Source organism: Pholcus phalangioides, unplaced genomic scaffold, assembly GCF_987345545.1.
Source record: "Pholcus phalangioides strain wild (caught in Gottingen) unplaced genomic scaffold, Ppha-v1.0 ptg000011l_1, whole genome shotgun sequence".
NCBI lineage: Eukaryota > Metazoa > Arthropoda > Arachnida > Araneae > Pholcidae > Pholcus > Pholcus phalangioides.
Genome location: NW_028301604.1, coordinates 59,546,286 through 59,565,372, shown reverse-complemented (window position 1 = coordinate 59,565,372; position 19,087 = coordinate 59,546,286). Strand labels below are relative to the sequence as shown.

At 32.2% G+C, this 19,087-nt stretch overlaps 1 protein-coding gene across 2 annotated transcripts in view; it reads right to left on the bottom strand.

Annotated features, from left to right (window-relative positions):
- The window catches only part of LanA (laminin subunit alpha), a 308,555-nt gene that overhangs the window by 156,119 nt on the left and 133,349 nt on the right, over window positions 1-19,087 (bottom strand). For both annotated transcript variants that reach the window (XM_089239807.1, XM_089239808.1), the window contains 4 exons: window positions 9,505-9,684; window positions 8,497-8,595; window positions 264-347; window positions 38-156 (listed from right to left, as the gene is read on the bottom strand). In XM_089239807.1, coding sequence (XP_089095933.1) covers window positions 38-156; window positions 264-347; window positions 8,497-8,595; window positions 9,505-9,684 — 482 coding nt within the window. The remainder of the gene's footprint in view (window positions 1-37; window positions 157-263; window positions 348-8,496; window positions 8,596-9,504; window positions 9,685-19,087) is intronic.

The window sequence follows — 19,087 nt, the reverse complement described above, 5'->3', positions numbered from 1 at the left end:
TCTTGTCATTGTATTTGATTGAATATTCTAAAATTACCGGATTTCAATTGATGGATGAAAATAAGAGCCTCGTATGAGTAAATGTTCTAGATTTACAAGAACCATCATCATCTGCTCTCTTGTAACTTCTCTGCCACTGACATGGTGAAATTCCCTCTGCAAGGAATAAAAACTTGCTAATTTCATTTTCTATTTGAGTGCAGTATTTTCAATCAAGATTTTCAGTAAATTATGAAAAGTTTTTTGAATAATAAAATATTTACTTCAAGCAAATTTATCTTGACATCTAAAGGCAAATCTCCTGCTGGTTGCTCAATATGATCATGCACAATAGTTATGTTATTTCCCTGAAACATCAGAATATGTATGTATATAGCTAAATTACATACATAAACACAAGTACATATATGCAAGGTAAAGTCAAAAAATTATCTGCACTTCCTTTTTCAGAAGAGTTGATCAACTTTGCCCAAGAATATTAAGAAGACACCAACGAATAAGGGAAATACATACAATTTTCTGACCACGACATTTGAAGTGAACAAACGTACTTCTTCCACTGAGCAACCGAGCGTTAAAATTTGGTATTCAACCCAAGTGGGAAACTCGGTCGGCGTGACCAGTGGTTAAATTTTCCTCTTAAGACGGCACCCATTGGTGTTGAAATGCATTAGGACTTTTTATTTTCGTGTATTTGCCTTATTCGTTGGTGTCTTCTTAACTTCCTTTTTTTCAATTTATTTACATAAATATGGTGGTTGATAGGCAGAATCATGACTTATCTGCATAGAACATATTATATTGCTAGTGGTAACTTGGTGGTTTGCAGTACCATTTCTAGTGCTGAATATTCTCATCCAATGGAAATTAATGGGAACCTACTTCCTCTTTGTGCATGATACTTGTCTGGGCACTTTTAAACTTCTCCATCTCCTCATATACAACGCGTAATATCTTATTGTGTGTGTGTGATTTATTGGTTTTTTTCTCACTTTGTATAATTTCATTTTCATATAATTTTTATTTTTAAGTCACTAATAAGACAAAAAGGTGCTTAATAATTCAAGATAATCAACATGAACTCTGCAAGTGACTGGCTGAAATGCTTTCGTTGTAACGAACCGATTAAAAATGAGGATGATAAGTTAGCATGTTGTAATTGTGAGGAACGCTTTCATTGTTTCTGTGCCGAATATAGTGAAAAATGTTTCCGTAGGTTTGCTAAAACACGTAGAGACAATTGGATGTGTTTTAAATGTGTTTCACTTCGACAGGATGCGAACTCATTTATAACTCCTTTGAATTCAGAACCTGAGACCAATGAACAAATTACTAGAAATGTGTCAGTAATTGCAGGTACTCCTGATGCTGTAGCTGATAACAGCCTAGATCTACAATACTGCAATATCAATATCTCGGACTCAGTGAACAAAATTGTTGGCTCTCTATTACCTGAATCGGCACAAAGTGTTTGGTGTATATCCACAATCTTCGAGAATCATGTAAAGTCATTCACGAGCCTAATGTCGCAGACAATAATAGCACAATCACAAGAACTGATCTTACTGAAAGTAAATGGGGGAGCAACAACAATGCAAAATAATCAAATATCAAGATAAGCAATCATTTTTAGAGACTGAGAATGCCACAATGAGATCACATATCCGCGATCTCCAAGTTGACATCACTGATCTGCAACAATATTCACGACAAACTAACATTGAGATTCTTGGCCTCCCTGAATCAGAAAATGAGGACATACATAGCATCAAATCCACAGTTTTACAGACATTGGATCTTCTTGATTTGGAGCCTGATATCAATACTATTCACCATGTTCCAACAACAAGAAAGGATAAGATCAAGCCCATTATTGTGCAATTCAAATCAAAGGAAAAACATGATATATTATTTAACGCCACCTGCAAACTGAAATTGTGTGCATCACAACTTAATGAACACCTCAGACCCAGCAATGTTTATTTTAATGAGCATCTTGCATCTTATACGAAACAGGTACTATATTTTGCTAAAAAATTCAAATCAGAAAATGATTTCAAATTTTGCTGGTCGCGAAATGGAAAAATATACTTGAGAAAATCGGAGGACATTGGAGTGTATAAAATCAATCATTGATGATTTAAATCATATTATTTAACATGTATGAACTCTCACTAACTAAAATGTGGGGTCTCTGGGGTCTTCCCGATTTTATTTATGTTTTATTAAAAAAATAATTATAATTTGAAAAATCATATACAAATATCTAAAATATACTCAATCATATACAATTTTTCGCCAGTATATTATCTGAATATTACAGTATATAACTTGAAGTTAATTAAATTTCCAATCAAAATTGTATACTTGTGCTACAATTTTCTGCATGATAACATTTCAATTTTTAAATTGGGTGAAAAATTAATTTTTCCCACAGGTTGCTTAGTAATTAGTACAATATAAAATCTATATTTTCTTGGAATGTCTTCTAATATAAAATTCTCTGATCTTGGCACTCTGGAGGAATTCAGTAATTTTCTTCATACCCAAAATATGCATGATTATGATAAATTTTATATTATTAACATTGTTCACTTCAACATTTGTAGCATAACAGTGAATTTTGACCAACTGATGGTCCTATTGAATGAATCTATTGATTATATTCATATTCTTGTTTTGTCTGAGGTTTGGGTTTTTGAGGATGACGTTGATCTCTATAGATTGCCAAATTATAATTTATTTACGAGATGCAGAGTTTATAATAAATAGTTCAGGCAGAATTTTCGTTTATACAAAAAAATCCCTTCAGTTTTTCGAACTTGATTATATATTAATGCAAACAGGAGAATTGATAGTTATTCAAGAGCCTACACTAAAATTTACCATGTTCGGCTTGTACAGATCACATTCATTCCCACAAACTCAATATATTGAAGAACTTTATTCACTTTTTAAAAATATCAAATATAGACATGTTTTACTAATTGGTGATATAAATATTGACATCCTTAAAACTGATTCTGGTACCCACTCAGATTATCAGGACATGTTATCCAGTCATGGATTTGCCCCTTTAATTTTCAAAATAACAAGACCTCACTCTAACTCCTGCATTGATCATATTTTTATTCGTAACTCATCTAAAATCAAGGAAATTCCTTCATCTATCTTTACTACAGATTTCACCAATAATTATCCAATTTCTTGTGAACTCAAGTTCTCGTTGATTAATCCAATAACTGATAATACTGACAAAAAAACTAACTTGGCTGGAATCACAACCTATCTTCAACATTATAACTTTGTTTTTACAAATGAAAATACAGGATTGGTTTTTGATGAATTCATGGTTAAACTTGAAACCATAATTAACAATCATACATCATACTTACAGATCAAACCAAAAAATAAAAAAAATAAACCTTGGATTACCTCTGAAATAGTTAACTTAACCAAGATCAAACAAAAACTTTTTAAAAACAAAAAATACCCATTTGACGTAATAGTCAAGAATGTTAACAAAAATGTCGAACATATCTCAAAAAACAAATTAGAGCAACAAAATAAAAATAGTTACTCAACTCATTTTTTGAATTGCTTTATATCATCCAAACGTTGGAAACTAATTAACAAAACACTTGGATATGATAAAAAAATTTACACCCTGCCTTTGGAAACTAATTTGAACGCACTAACTAATGATTTTAATAACCATTTTATAAATATTACACAACAAACCCACCATGAATATGGAAGTTTTGAGCAGTATATCCCTCGCAGTGACAAATAAATTTTTCTGGCCACCACAGATCAAATTGAAGTCTACAAAATAGCAAAATTTGTTGAAGATCCTGCATCTTGTCCTGATACTTTGACTACTAAAATTCTAAAAAGTTTTCCTGAATGCATTATTCAACTAATGGCTGACATAATTAATAATTGCATTGAAAGGGGTGAATTTCCTGAATCAGTCAAATCAGCTATAGTTGTTCCTATTTTTAAAAATAGTAGTCAGAGATTAACTTCAGCAACTATTGGCCTATCTCAATATTGTCACCTATCTAGAAAATAATTGAAACACTTATTAAAACTAGGATTTACTCTTTTTTTGAAATAACAATAACTTCTTCTCCAATAACCAACATGGGTTTCTACTTAATAGAAATACTGAATCTGCTCTTTCAAACTTTCCCGAGTATGTCTACAAGAATATTGACCAATCTAGAAAAACAATAGGCATCTTTCTTGACATAAGAAAAGCATTTGACAGTGTGAATCATGAAATCCTGCTTTCAAAATTGTATTCCTATGGAATTAGAGGAAATACTTTTAATTTTATCCATAAAAGTAAGGGCATGAAGATAATCAAAGGAGTCCCACAAGGATCTAATTTAGGACCATTATTATTTATAATTTTTATCAATGATCTCTGTAATTTAAATATCAAGGGTAAAATCGTCATTTTTGCAGATGATACTGTAATTCTTTATTCAGGAGATGACTACCCAACAACATAAATACCAATCTGTTAACAGTTTGTTATTGGTTTATTGCTAATGATCTCCACATCAGTATTTCCAAAAGTAAATTTACAAACTTTTCCTAACACAATATTCCACCTATTGACTATGAGATAATTTTCCACGAACCAATTTTTACTAGTAATAATTCATGTAATTCAAGGGCGTAGCGAGGGGAGGGGACTCGGAGGGGGGGGGGTCTAGTCCCCCCCGAAATGTGAGAAAATAACCAAAAAAGGGGAAAAAATGGCCAAATCTATTGTGCTATCACTTTGGTCCCTCCAAAATGAAAGTGGTCCCTCCGATCGAAATTTCTGGCTACGCCCCTGATGTGATTGTCAACGTATAGAACAAATACCCTCTATATCCCCTAATGATTAAAATGGATATCTCATTTTAATCATTTAAAATCAAAACTTTGTTTCATTTTATACAAATTCTTCAACATGAAACCATATGTAAACCGATCTTTCTTGCTAACCTATTACTATTCGATGTTTCATACACACTTACAAATGGTCTGCCACTCTGGGGAAGTGATTATGTCAGTAATATTGCTCTCATTATTTCTTTACAAAAAAAAGTTATTAGAATTTTGGCAAACAATTGCATCATCACTCCGACAAATGAACTTTTTCTTCAATTGAACATCCTTTAAGACATCTATACTTTTACCGATCCATACTTATAATAAAAAAAAGAATTCTCTTTATCTCTCAATTCATCAAGAACATCTAATAGACACAATTTTATTTACTCAATGCCTTTAGTTCATAAAACTATTCTCAAAAAACATTTTAGGTTTCTCATTCCTAAATTTTTTAATAGCCTTCCAAATGATCTCATACAGTCCCCCTCATTTTCAATTTTCAAAAAAATCTTAAAAACACTTGCTACAAATTTCCAATATTGAAAATTACTTTTGATTTCATCCTCAGATTCACAATTACTCCTTGTTGTGCGTGTGCTACTGTCTTTTCACCTCCCCTATATATAGTCAAATTCTTAATTAAAATACCCTTGCTGTCAACTCTGCTCTGCCAGTCCAATCCATACATAATCGTATGTTGATTTATAGATTTTTTTTATAATTACTAAAGCACTGCCTGTGACCGTTGCATTATTATATTATATACATATTCAGAGATGCCATTGATACACTATAACGAGTCACATACCTGGAGTTTCGGACAAGGAAGCATCAAAATTTTGTTCACGCATCCTCGGGGATGCATTCTTTCAAAAGAAGAAAAAAGTACAGAGAAAAACCTCCCCACCTTTCCCCTTTCTTTTTTTTCTTCTTTTTACTATGTATCATGATCTTGCAACCTTGAAAAACTGGTTTTACTACTTTGTACACTGTACTGTATTAATATACTTGCGGGTTTTTGAAGAATAAGATGAGGGATCTAGTTGCTTCCCTGAATGAGGGGCAGTGTACAGAAGTTTCAAATTTGGGATTTTTTATTACCCTGCAGATTTTCTCCCTTCCGGTTACATATGGGAAATTATGATACTTTCGCAGCTATCTGCCAGCATTCGAAGACTGCGTCTATATGGTGTAAATTTGTCTTGTGCCTACAATATTGTGAATGCACATTTTTTTTAATCACAAATGATTGGAACGGCCGTTTAAATTGTAAAACTTTCCCGGTATCATGGAAAAAAACAGAATTTGTAAAAAAACTTGACTTTGAATATCCACAGTTTGCCATCTAGCTGCTACGTGGTAGTCACCGTTTCGCATCGCAACAATCACGGCTGTGTACGCAGAATCAGGTTTTTAAGGTGCACAAGGATCTAATTCTTCACAGAAAGTCTGAGTCTCTAACACTCGAAAATAATTTTAAATCAACAGATAGTATATAAGAAATTATTTCATTTCAATATTTTTATTCTCTACAAAAATATTTTTAGTTTTTGATCTTCGTGGGGAGGGGGAAGAGGCCCCTTATAAAACCCCCAGCAAATTTTGCTTTTGGTGAAAATCCGGCTTTGGAACCCGCGATCGCGCAATGGTAATCGGCTAAAAATGTGATTTTCAAAGGGTCTCAAATTTTCAGTTGGCTATTCCTTTGAAAAACTTCTGGTTCCCATGGCGATCACACAGACCTACAACACAAATATCCATACATTAAACTTCAAATGCACGATTACCAGCTTGTAAGATAGATGCAACTGGGAGGGTCTAGTGTCCTGGGCTCTGCACTAGAGGGGAGCACCAAATTCACCCTTTATAACTGCTTCTTTTACATTACATGGGTGTGCCATAAATGTGTACTTGCCCCGTTTCAGAAAGTATCTAATTGCGCCGCTAGATAGATGGCACCACCGACTGAACACAAAACACTGCAAATGCTGGGCATACACACATAAGCACACTGTTAAGTTTCTCCAACACAAATCTGACATAGCTTCCATATTCAGGTGTTAAAATATGTGGCAATTAAATGGTGACAGATCAGAATGGTGGACCATCACAGGGAAGGAAAATAAAATAATTTTACCAGGAAAACCAAAGTATGAATAGGGAATCAGAAGATATGTGTCTGAGAGAGGAGAGAGAGAATCTAATTTGCTTTAAATTTTATCAGAAGATATTGAAAGTGCAAAGATTTTTTTAATGAAATGTAAAATCAATCAGAAAGGAATTTATAGGTTGATTATTAGTAAATATATAAATGTGTGCCTTCAACTGTTAATTAAAGTGGATCCTGCTTATAACATTTTTCAAAAAACCGTTATAAAAACTTTGTACATAGGGAAACACTTTAAACAGGAAATCTTAATGAAAATTACTTATTGTTAGGACCACGAAAATAAGTTGTACTAAGTGGAAAAATGTTCTAAATGGGAGAAACGTTATAAGCAGCCTGAACTGTACATTTGTTTTAGATTGATTATACGTGCAGAATTCCATAAGTTAAATTCTCAGTGCTAATGAGCTTATTTGCAAGCTTTTCCTACAAGTAGACAATGAAAGTAAATGAACCTTTGGATAGAACATGTTTTTAGAAATGAGTACTTGATTCACAGATACCTTCTTCTCCTACCCAGAACATTACCCACCACTCAGTATCAACGAAGAAATATAAGCAGGTGATCAAAGACCTGGAGCATACTGGAAGAAAATTCATAGAGATACCAGTGAATTATGGGGGGGGGGGCATAATTTTTTTCAAGATAAATGTTTTTTTAGAGGGACCCACTTTCACTCAAAAAGGACCCAGATTTTTCAAATAACCTGGGTCCCGTTAATCAGGTAAATTAGAGTACAGTGGCATCTTTGTATATTTATATTTTATGTATTATATGTGTTTGTGTAATCGCATTTCCCTCCGACCTCCCTTACTATTTCGATTTTTTTTTCATAATTTTTTGTTTTCACTCTCAAAAATTACTACATAGTGACTTTTTATTTTACATTGTATAGTAATCGAAATGTTATTGAATTAACTTCATTGTAACAACCAGTATGACCTTGGTGTCTCGTTGGTGGTTTTCATTAACCTAATGTATCATTACCATTCACCTAACATATTAATAATTGAACTTGAAATTGTATGTGGTAGAGGACTGTCCCTATATTGTTGTAAACCTCCAATGAATTTCAGTTTTTGCACAACTTCTGACCAAAAAATCAGATCATTGTTCTTTGTTCATCCCTTTTGCACACCAATAGTAAAGCAACCACATTAACATCAAATCAGAAGTAAGAATAATGAACCTACTGAGGTCAATTTTCAATAGCATGACCACAATAGTATCTACTTCAAGCATGGATGCACAGAGGTCAGTGTGATTAACCTATAGTTGCATTATGACAAAAGTATAGATAATTTTGACTTTTTACATACATTCATTTATTTACACATATAAACAAATTGTAAATGAAAGTAATCTAATGATAACTATATGTAATGAAAGACACTATATAAGGTATGTTTCAATGTTAAAAAATAAATTAACTTACAGTAAGTACCAAATCTGGACCAATCAAACTTCCAACAGCAGCTTCTCTGTCTACTACAGAGAGTATGGTATATGACAAAATTCCTCCATAAGAAGATAACTATTTAAAAAAGATTTAAAACATAACATGTGTATAAATATAATGATAATTGTAAATAGTGAAAATAAGCAATGCAAGTTAAAAAGAAAGGTCCTTGTTCTATCTAATATGGCCCTTTTGTTTTATCCAATATTCTATTTAAGCTGTGTGTGCTTGGCTACAAATGCTTTTGTATACACAGAAGAAATTCACTATGAATGGTATAGACAGGATGAATCATGGCATGTTTTCAAATAGACTAACAAGTTACCAAATAACGGAACATTAGCTAAAATTAACAAAAGATGGAGGTAAACTCAGATGCCATAGAGAGTTTTTTAAAACAGGGTGGTCAATGATTGAAATTGCTCGATATCTGGAGTGATCGAGCCAGTCAATAAATATATTTAAAAAGTATGATAATCACATGAGATACAAAAGGGAGGAACAATTTTTAGACAAAAAGAAAAAGACAGGAAGAAAATAATTCTGACGTTAACATTTTTTGCATTGCATTCAAAATCCAAAAAGAATTATTCATTAAAAAATTATTGCAAGTTTTGTATATATATAATGATTTTTTACGAAATCATTCCTCATTATATGACAAAAAAATGAAAAAATTCTGAGCTTTACTTTTTTTAAATCATCATTTGTTGCACCTGGCTGTGATCTTTTTCCACAATTATAGTCAATGTTAAGTGTAAATTTTGAAGCTAGAATCGCTATGCCCTTTAATATTCAGGCAACATAATTTTATAAATGAACTAATTATTTATTATACAGTGACACCTCCTATAACAGATACTCCCTATTAATAGACATTTTTTTAATTATGTCTACAGACCTAGATATATTTTACTATGGACATCCTCCATTAGCTGACAAAATTTTTGGTCAATGTTGCAAATCAAAAATATAAAAACTTACTTTGTTTCCTAAGTATGACTTCGAACTTGAAAAAAAAAATAAGGATCCTGCTGGAAGTCCAGTAGGTAATACTGCTTGTAATATATTTCCTGCTTCTACTAATGTTACGTTTATATCCACAAATGATAAGTCATTGTCCAGCTTCAAACCAACTGTGTCCCAAAAGTGCATATCAGACATCTACAAAAATCATGTCATAATTAAGCTTTGCATTAGCATTCATTACATACCATATTTTTTCCAGAACTGAAATATAATATGATACAGGTGGGGCCACATTAAATGAACATAGATGTATAACAAAGCTTTCCCACGTCCCTTTAATTTTGTATTATTTGCATGTTTTTTTTCATCACTTATAGCCAATAAATATAACTTATAACTTATTTCACAAAAACACTCTTACACAACATTTTTATTTTTTTTCAGTAAAACACAATCATAATCTTTCTAATCTTACCTACAATTTTTTTAATTTGCAAATACCTTGTTAAAATGTGTTGCTTCAATTGAAAATGTTTTTTTTGTGAGAAATACATTGATAAGCATAGTTTTGGCTTTACTAAACAGGGTCATGAATCTCTTTGGGCAGTTTTGAGTCATTCATAGAATTCTCTTTGTTTCTTCATCCTCTTCTAAAACTTTTTCTCCTTTAAATCCTATTTTACTAGTAGAGAGCTTGTCCATAGAAAAAGAATTGTGTGTTATTTTTAAGAATTTGAACACTGAAAAGCCTTTAAAGCACATTTTGTTAGAATATTATGTAAATGGACATTCAATTGATTTATTTATTTACGTTTTTGGCATCTGGCAACAGATTATTAGTCAAGTATTTAGATTCTGAGTTTTGGCAACAGTGCAAAAAACATGGCTGTTCAAGTCTGAACGAGATTATATTACTGAACAGAGTATGATGTCAGCAGTCTCCGCCTTGGCAGTGCTGAGAACGGTGTCCCCAACATCTCTGTTGGAAGATCACGTGACTCGGTGAGAACAAACACGATCCCCATAGAGATCAATGTTAAAATTATTGATTTTAGCATAAAAATGCTGAAATTTAGTGGGGTTTTTCACTGCATCAATAAGTTTAAAAATAGAATTGAATTTTTGATTTTTGAAACATTGAGTTCGCTTAAAAATACAAAGCCCAGAAAATTAAATATAAAATAATGAGCCAGACCCACTTTTGAGGTTGATATCCAGGCAATAACATTAATTTCAGCTTTTTATTTATTTCTTCTCAAGCATGAAAATAAGAATTAATGTCTCCGTATTGTCTTATATCATATAGTTTAGGATGTTTGGAAATTAATTATGGGCCTATATAAATACAAATACAACGCCACAACAGGCAAAATGCCCAACGAGGTGGCTGAGTAAAAGATGCCCAAATTACAGTGAAGGAATTCCACAGCTTTAATCAAGCAAAAACAGGCAGATCAATAACTTGAACTTAAAAAAATTTTGAAATATCAAAAAAGAAAAAAAAGGATTCATTTCTATGTTTCTTTAATTTAGATTTGTTCCTTTCATGAGTCGCATGTGGCATTCTTTTCATCAGAGTAATTAAAGATAATTCCAGAATTAAAGACATACTTTCAGCATTGATGAAATTCATAATTTCAAAATTAATGAAAGTGATAATTTCAAAATTAATGAAAGTGATAATTTCAAAATTAATGAAAGTGATAATTTCAAAATTAATGAAAGTGATAATTTCAAAATTAATGAAAGTGATAATTCCAGAATTAATGAAAGTGATAATTCCAAAATTAATGAAAGAGATAATTTCAGTTCCAAAATAAATGAAAGTGATAATTCCAGCAGTAATGAAAGACAATTCCAGAATTAATTAAAGACAATTCCAGAATTAATTAAAGACAATTCCAGAATTAATGAAAGAGATACTTTCAGCATTGACGAAATTGATAATTTCAAAATTAATGAAAGATAATACAGAATTAATGAAAGGTAATACAGAATTAATGAAAGATGATTTTAGAATTAATGAAAGATGATTCCAGAATTAATGAAAGATGATTCCAGAATAAATGAAAGATGATTCCAGAATAAATGAAAGATGATTCCAGAATAAATGAAAGAGAAATTCTAGTTTTAATGAAACAGATAATTTTAGTTCCAAAATAAATGAAAGCAATAATTTCTTTCATTTATTTTGATAATTAAATAAATATGAATATTATTATTAATATTTATTATATATGCATTGAAAGGGGTGAATTTCCTGAATCAGTCAAATCAGCTATAGTTGTTCCTATTTTTAAAAATGTTAGTCAGATTAACTTCATGAAACTATTGGCCTATCTCAATATTGCCACCTATCTAGAAAATAATTGAAACACTTATTAAAACTAGGATTTACTCTTTTTTTGAAATAAGAATAACTTCTTCTCCAATAACCAACATGGGTTTCTACTTAATAGAAATACTGAATCTGCTCTTTCAAACTTTCCTGAGTATGTCTACAAGAATATTGACCAATCTAGAAAAACAATAGGCATCTTTCTTGACATAAGAAAAGCATTTGACAGTGTGAATCATGAAATCCTGCTTTCAAAATTGTATTCCTATGGAATTAGAGGAAATACTTTTAATTTTATCCATAAAAGTAAGGGCATGAAGATAATCAAAGGAGTCCCACAAGGATCTAATTTAGGACCATTATTATTTATAATTTTTATCAATGATCTCTGTAATTTATTTATGATAATTATAAATATTAATAATTAAGATAATGAAAGATAATTTCAGATTGATGGAAATGATAATTGCACAATTAATGAAAGAAAAAAATTCTAGAATTAATGAAAGAAAAAATTCTAGAATTAATGAAAGAAAAAATTCTAGAATTAATGAAAGAAAAAATTCTAGAATTAATAAAAGAAATAATTTCAGCATTGATGAAAGTGATAATTCCAAAATTAATGAAAGAGATAATTCCAAAATTAATGAAAGAGATAATTCCAAAATTAATGAAAGAGATAATTCCAAAATTAATGAAAGAGATAATTCCAAAATTAATGAAAGAGATAATTCCAAAATTAATGAAAGAGATAATTCCAAAATTAATGAAAGAGATAATTCCAAAATTAATGAAAGAGATAATTCCAGAATTAATGAGATATAATTCCAGAATTAATGAGATATAATTTCAGAATCAATGAAAGAAATAATTTCAGCATTAATGAAAAATGTGTAATTCCAAAATTAATGAAAAATGTGTAATTCCAAAATTAATGAAAGAGATAATTCCAAAATTAATGAAAGAGATAATTCCAAAATTAATGAAAGAGATAATTCCAAAATTAATGAAAGAGATAATTCCAAAATTAATGAAAGAGATAATTTAAAAATTAATGAAGAAAAAAAATTCAGAATTAATGAGATATAATTTCAGAATCAATGAAAGGAATAATTCCAGCATCAATGAAAGAAACAATCAGCATTAATGAAAGAAATAATAATTAATAAAGGAAATAATTCCAGAATTAATGAAAGAAAATTCAAGAATTAATGAAAGAAAATTCAAGAATTAATGAAAGAAAATTCAAGAATTAATAAAGGGAAATCCAGAATTAATGAAGGAAAATTCAAGAATTGATGAAAGGAATTTTTCAGCATTAATGAAAAAAATATTCCAGCATTAATGAAAAAAATATTCCAGCATTAATGAAAAAAATATTCCAGCATTAATGAAAAAAATATTCCAGCATTAATGAAAAAAATATTCCAGCATTAATGAAAGAAAATATTCCAGCATTAATGAAAGAAAATATTCCAGCATTAATGAATGAAATGATTCCAGCATTAATGAATGAAATGATTCCAGCATTAATGAATGAAATGATTCCAGCATTAATGAATGAAATGATCCCAGTATTAATGAAATAAATAATTGAATCTTTTTTCATCTTTAAATGAGTTCTCTATCCTTTTTTTAAATCTTTAAAACCAAATATTTAGAGACTGAACCGTACATTTTTAAGGGCGAACAAACTTTGCTTTTACCGAGTCACATGGTTTCCTTGCATTTGATGTAGCTGTCGTCACAGCAGCTGGATGCTCCTTCAAGTAATATAAGCTTGATGAGTCTGAACACTGGAGCAATGAATGACAGGAGGTGATGTGACCAGCTTGTCCATTGAGAAAGCATGGGGAATAAGGGTTGTCAGATAAAGATAGTGATTGCTCTTTTTAAAGGGATCAAGTAAACCCAAACAGACAATGGCTTCCCATGCTTTCCTATGAGAAAAATCCTCACTTTTAAGGAACATTTAAAAAATTTCTGTTCACTTTGGGAACTCAATTTTTTTCTCAAATTCTGTCATATATTTATACAATTTAGCGAGAACTTTTACAATTTCAGTTATTTGTTTTCTGAATATTAACTGCAACAACATGCAAATATTTCAAAAATCACCAAATTTATCCATATCTTGTGCCACAAAATTTCTTTACATCATTTTAATAAAAAAAAAATCTTCCCATTTAAGCTTGTAACACCTTAGTGCTGAGAAATGCACAATGTTTCAAGACATTTGAACAAATGGTGTTTGAAAAAAAAATGTTCATCTGCCTAAAAAAAGTTTTGAGAAAAAAGCATTTTAATGGAAATCATTAGCATATATAATACTTTTCAGCCATTTACAATAAAATATTGTAAAAAATACTTTTAGTGCAGGTAGAACAAAAACTGAAATGCAGACATAGCCCCCAGAGTTACCATGGCTCATGAAAAAAGTTGTTTTTAAATATTTCTTTCCTCTCTCAGTACTATACCCTGTAGCACAGTGCTATTAAATTATGCACCTCCAACTTTTTTCAGGAGTGCTGTGGAGTGGCGACCCTGACAAAAGTTTTCCAGAAATATTATTTGTTAAACAGCTCTCTGGGGAGCTGGCGGAGCTCGAGGATAAGTATTTAATAGGGGAAAGTGGCACAGTGGGTGGAAAAAGTTTGAGAACCCCTGCTATAGCAGAAGGTTCAATAATATCAGATTGGAATGGAAGAAGGGTGGAAAAATTTGTATATATAGCCTACAGGCAGCAAAACCTTAAATACACAGGGTGGGAGATGCTTGAGCACTTGCATTATTTTGTAGCATGGGGCAGAGCACCCTTAGAATTGATTCTGAAATCGAAATATTATAGGTGTTCTGTTGAACTGTGTGTATGAAAAAAAAATTTCATTTCTGAATTTATAATGGGATGCTCAGCCTGGTGCTTGACATGTGCCCCCTTCTGAAACAGGAGCTCTAGACTCGGATCCTTGGCACCCCCAGCCATACTTTTCAAAGGCCCCCTCTATAATTAATTTATGGCATGAAAAACAAAACAAAAAATTATTTTTAATTGTCCTGGGCCCTGTCAGCTCCATGCCTCCCTTAAGAGGGGGGGTGATATGGCTCCAGCCCCGAGCCTGGGATGATTCTCATCATTTTTTGGGCAGGATATTTCAGTAATACGTGTTTGTTTTTTCATGCTATAAATTAACTAAAGAGGGGCCTGTTACTTATCTCACCTGGAGGTCCAACAAAAGTCCTAGCATTGGTGGCCTGCTCCAGAATGTGGGGCCATGGTGCTTGAGGCCCAACAGCTCTAACGCTGCCACCCCCATTCAAGCCCAACACTTGCATGTTTGAAATACTGCCAAGTAATATTATGTAGTCCATCAAAGTTTCATCAGAGCTGTTCCCCAAGCACCTCAGAACTAATTCAGAAATTAAAATTCCCCACATAAAACTTAAGATGAGCACCCACAGGTCTGAAACACTTCCAAAATGCCACGGATCTATCATAATGACGAATGAAAATAAACAGTTAAAACTAAAAAATTCTGAAAATTGCACTTTTAATTAAAGCTTCATATTATTTTAATCAATCATATTCCCATACACATTGATGGATATATCAAATTTTTAAAATAAATTAAAGGCACTGAATTAAAAACTTATGACATGAGGGAAAAATGAACTTCCCCTTTCAAAAATAAATAAAAAATATAACGACCCCTTATATGAGGATAAACTTATATTTCCCCATTATTGGATCATGTATATTACCTGAAGATGTGTTAAACAGTCATGGTGCTTAAATTCATTTAGTTATTCATATTTTAAAAGTATTCGGTCAGGCAAAACACATGTTAAGTATAGGAAAAACTCAGTTTGTTTGGACTAAGTCAGCCCATAGGGTTGCCACAATGGCTTCAATTTTTCCCTGTCATGTCATCTGCAGTAGTTTTTTAAACTTTTTGTGTGTCAACAACAGCAAATGTTGTCTCTCATTTTTAGTGTGTATATCTCTATGTGTCTTAGGTCTATTGAATATTCTGTTATAATTATTTACTCTCACACACAATTAGAAGAAAGGAAATATCAACAGATTCAAAATTCCTATAGGTTATGGGTTACTTCATGCTTACTCTGCTATGTGTGTGAGTGAACAGTGAGTTCCTAATCCTAACTACAGTCAAGAAGCGTAATCCAAGTGAAGTTCCGAAGGATGGAAGCTGGCAAGATTCAAGTCAAGCCATTCAGTGGCAAAGGAGACTGTAGAGCCAGACATGGCCCAGGCTCTATCCCACGGGATATATAAGCACTTTACCCCAAGAAGTTGGACCACACTAAGCAAAGGAGACCCCTTCTTTACCGCACACCAACTCCAGTCAAATATCGCCATACAGCAATTTCCAACCAGTGGAGTTGGGTGAGAAGCAAAGTGGTGGTCATCCCAGGCTCGGTATGTAAAGAACTTCTTTCTGATGTTCTTTGTCTGAATTTGAACCAATGTACCTTGATGGTACCTTTCATAGTGGAAGACGAGCATTTTACCACTATGCCACTTGAGCAAAGGCAAAGGAGACTGGACACTATGGAAATATAGGATAAAATGTGCATTAAGTTTCTATGGTGAGGCCTTAGATGTAGTCAATGGGAGAATGCAACTGCCAAAAAATTGGACCAATTAGCAGCAGCTATTGTAAGTCAATACAAGACTGACTTGAAGTATAATAAAGCACATAACTATGCTATGATGTTTCTAACAAATTCAATGAAAGGGGACACATTACAGAAAGTGATGAGATTTGACTGTGCTAGAATGTACGGCTAGAGCTGCACAAGCTATTTGAAGCCACATCTAAAAATCAACTGTACAACATTTGTTTAGAGGTTTTCCAGTTTAAGTGGTCATCAACTGAGATATGGCAGCAAACTTATCCAAATTGAAGAATTAGTGGATGAGCTTACAAAGGTTTAGAAAATAAACAAGAAACCAAGTTTTCCCATATTCTACTGATATCCAAGATAATCAATACTCTTACTCAAAGTTATTGTGCCTTCAAATCAAGTTGTGTTTTTTTTTGGTTGCTCCTGAGCGAAGAAAAAAGAAATGTTGATGATTTTTAACAACACAGCTATGTTCTCATGAGCTTACGAGAAACTTACTTATTAAGGACATACATCAATGAAAGTGAATCAGGTCACGAAGCACTAGTTGCAAGCAGTGCGTTTTAATGCATGAGCGCACCCTGGGGCCTCAAGACAAGAGGGGAAAAATGAAAAGTAGTTGAATTGTTTGAGAATTGGCCAGGTAGAGGGCTTGAAAAAAGGCACTTGGCCTGAGGACTCATGATGCTCTCAAGGCAGCCCTGGTTGCAAGTTTCAAACAGAAGAATACCCAGAATCATCAGAAAAAGAAGAAAGCACATATTTAAGTAAGAAATAAATTATGTGTAATTACTGTCATCTGAAAGGATATTGGGTCAAGAGCTGTAGTAAATGGATTACTGATGGTGAACCCCCAAAACCCAGTTCAAGTTGTTCCACAAGATATCAAAGTAAGGATGGTGATACCACTGCTGCTGTTAGTACAACTCTCTTAGCCATAGATGAAGATGTTTTTGTTGCAGACGTGAATTGTGATGATTGGTATATATATAGATAACGGTGTATCTAAACATGTTACCAAGGGTAGTAATTTCTTTGTAGATTTTGGAAAATTCAAATATCTGTATGGTATAACTGTGGCATATGGAAAAGTACTTCCAGCTGTTGGGAAAGGTGCAATAACAATAATGGTCATGGTAAACTGTAGAAAACAATTTAAAAGATTGCAAGATGTTTGATACGTTCTTGATATCAGTGTTGTGAATGCCATTTTCCCAAAGTAGATATTTTAACTTTCAAAATTGCATAGGAAGAATTATTTGCATTTTAAAAATAAATACACTTTTTTCTTCGCTTCCATGTCATCTTTTTGTTACCAATTTTTTTCATACACGTGATTGAAATTGGTGCACAATGACTTTAGTTTGTACTGATTGGCATCCAAACATCAAAACATAAATATGCATATCATTCCATTCCCACAGTTTGATTAACTATTTGAATTAGAATTTTCTTTGTAGTGCGTAGAAGTATCTCTTAGTTATACTCACTTTAATTGTGGCTTTGCGTGTGTAAGAGTTTGAGGTTTGATTATAGTAGTTCTCTGGGGTGCACATAATTCTTGAGCAGGGGAGCACCTTTAAAATATTAAAAATGTATTAAAACATTTAGTGCCTGGTGGCCGTCTCTTGGCTGCAAGGGAGCCAGTGGAGATGAGCAGCACCTTGGTAAGTCCCATTTATTTATGTGGGTGTGTGTATAGCATTCGAAAAATCAATTTTTTAATATTAGTGGAAAATGTTTTATTAATTGATTCAATTTAAATATGGCGCAAAATGTAGTCAGATGTTTGTTTAATTATATTTTATTAATAATCTTTAATTCATTCTTAAATGCCTTAAATTCAATTAAAAGTTAATTATTGTGGCACACAATGCCTCAGAAGGGTTATTTGATTATATATATATTTTTCATATAATTGTAAATATGTTTGTACATTATATTGGACCTTCTTGTGACATCAGCAAGAATCTGTTTTCAGTATTAGTGATGCAAGACAGAAACCAGAGCAGTGTATTTGAATCAACATCTAGAAAGTGTTATCTGAATCAGTCTTTCGTGAATCACGAGATGTGATGCTAAAATTAAAGTGTTTGTACTAGTTGAAGTAAATATGGTGAACAAGGATGATTCCCTTCTCCAGCTTTACCATGGAAAATGGGGACATCAAGATAAACAGCACGTGAAGTCATCAATGGAAAAAGAACTCAATATCAAGGTCAACATTGGTAAACAGTTATGTAAAGCCTGTATATCTATGGCAAGGCTCATCATTTGAAGTTTGACATTAGAGAGAAAGCCACAAAACCAGGAGAAATTGTCTCTACAGATATATGTGGAATGTTTGAAGTATTGTGTAAAAGTATGGATACTTTGCTGTCTTCTAGACAACACCAAGTTCCACTGTTTTCTTCTCAAAGCAGAAATCAAAGGCCTCAAGTGCACTAGAAGCCTTTTTAACCTCATGCCAAAAACTTGGGGCATAAAATTGAACAAGTATTGAGTGATAATGGTGGAGAGTTCGACAACCAAGCAGTCCAAAGAATTCTCAAGAAGAATGGAATTATTCACAGATTGACTGCATCGTATACTGAGTGCGAAGCATATCATCAT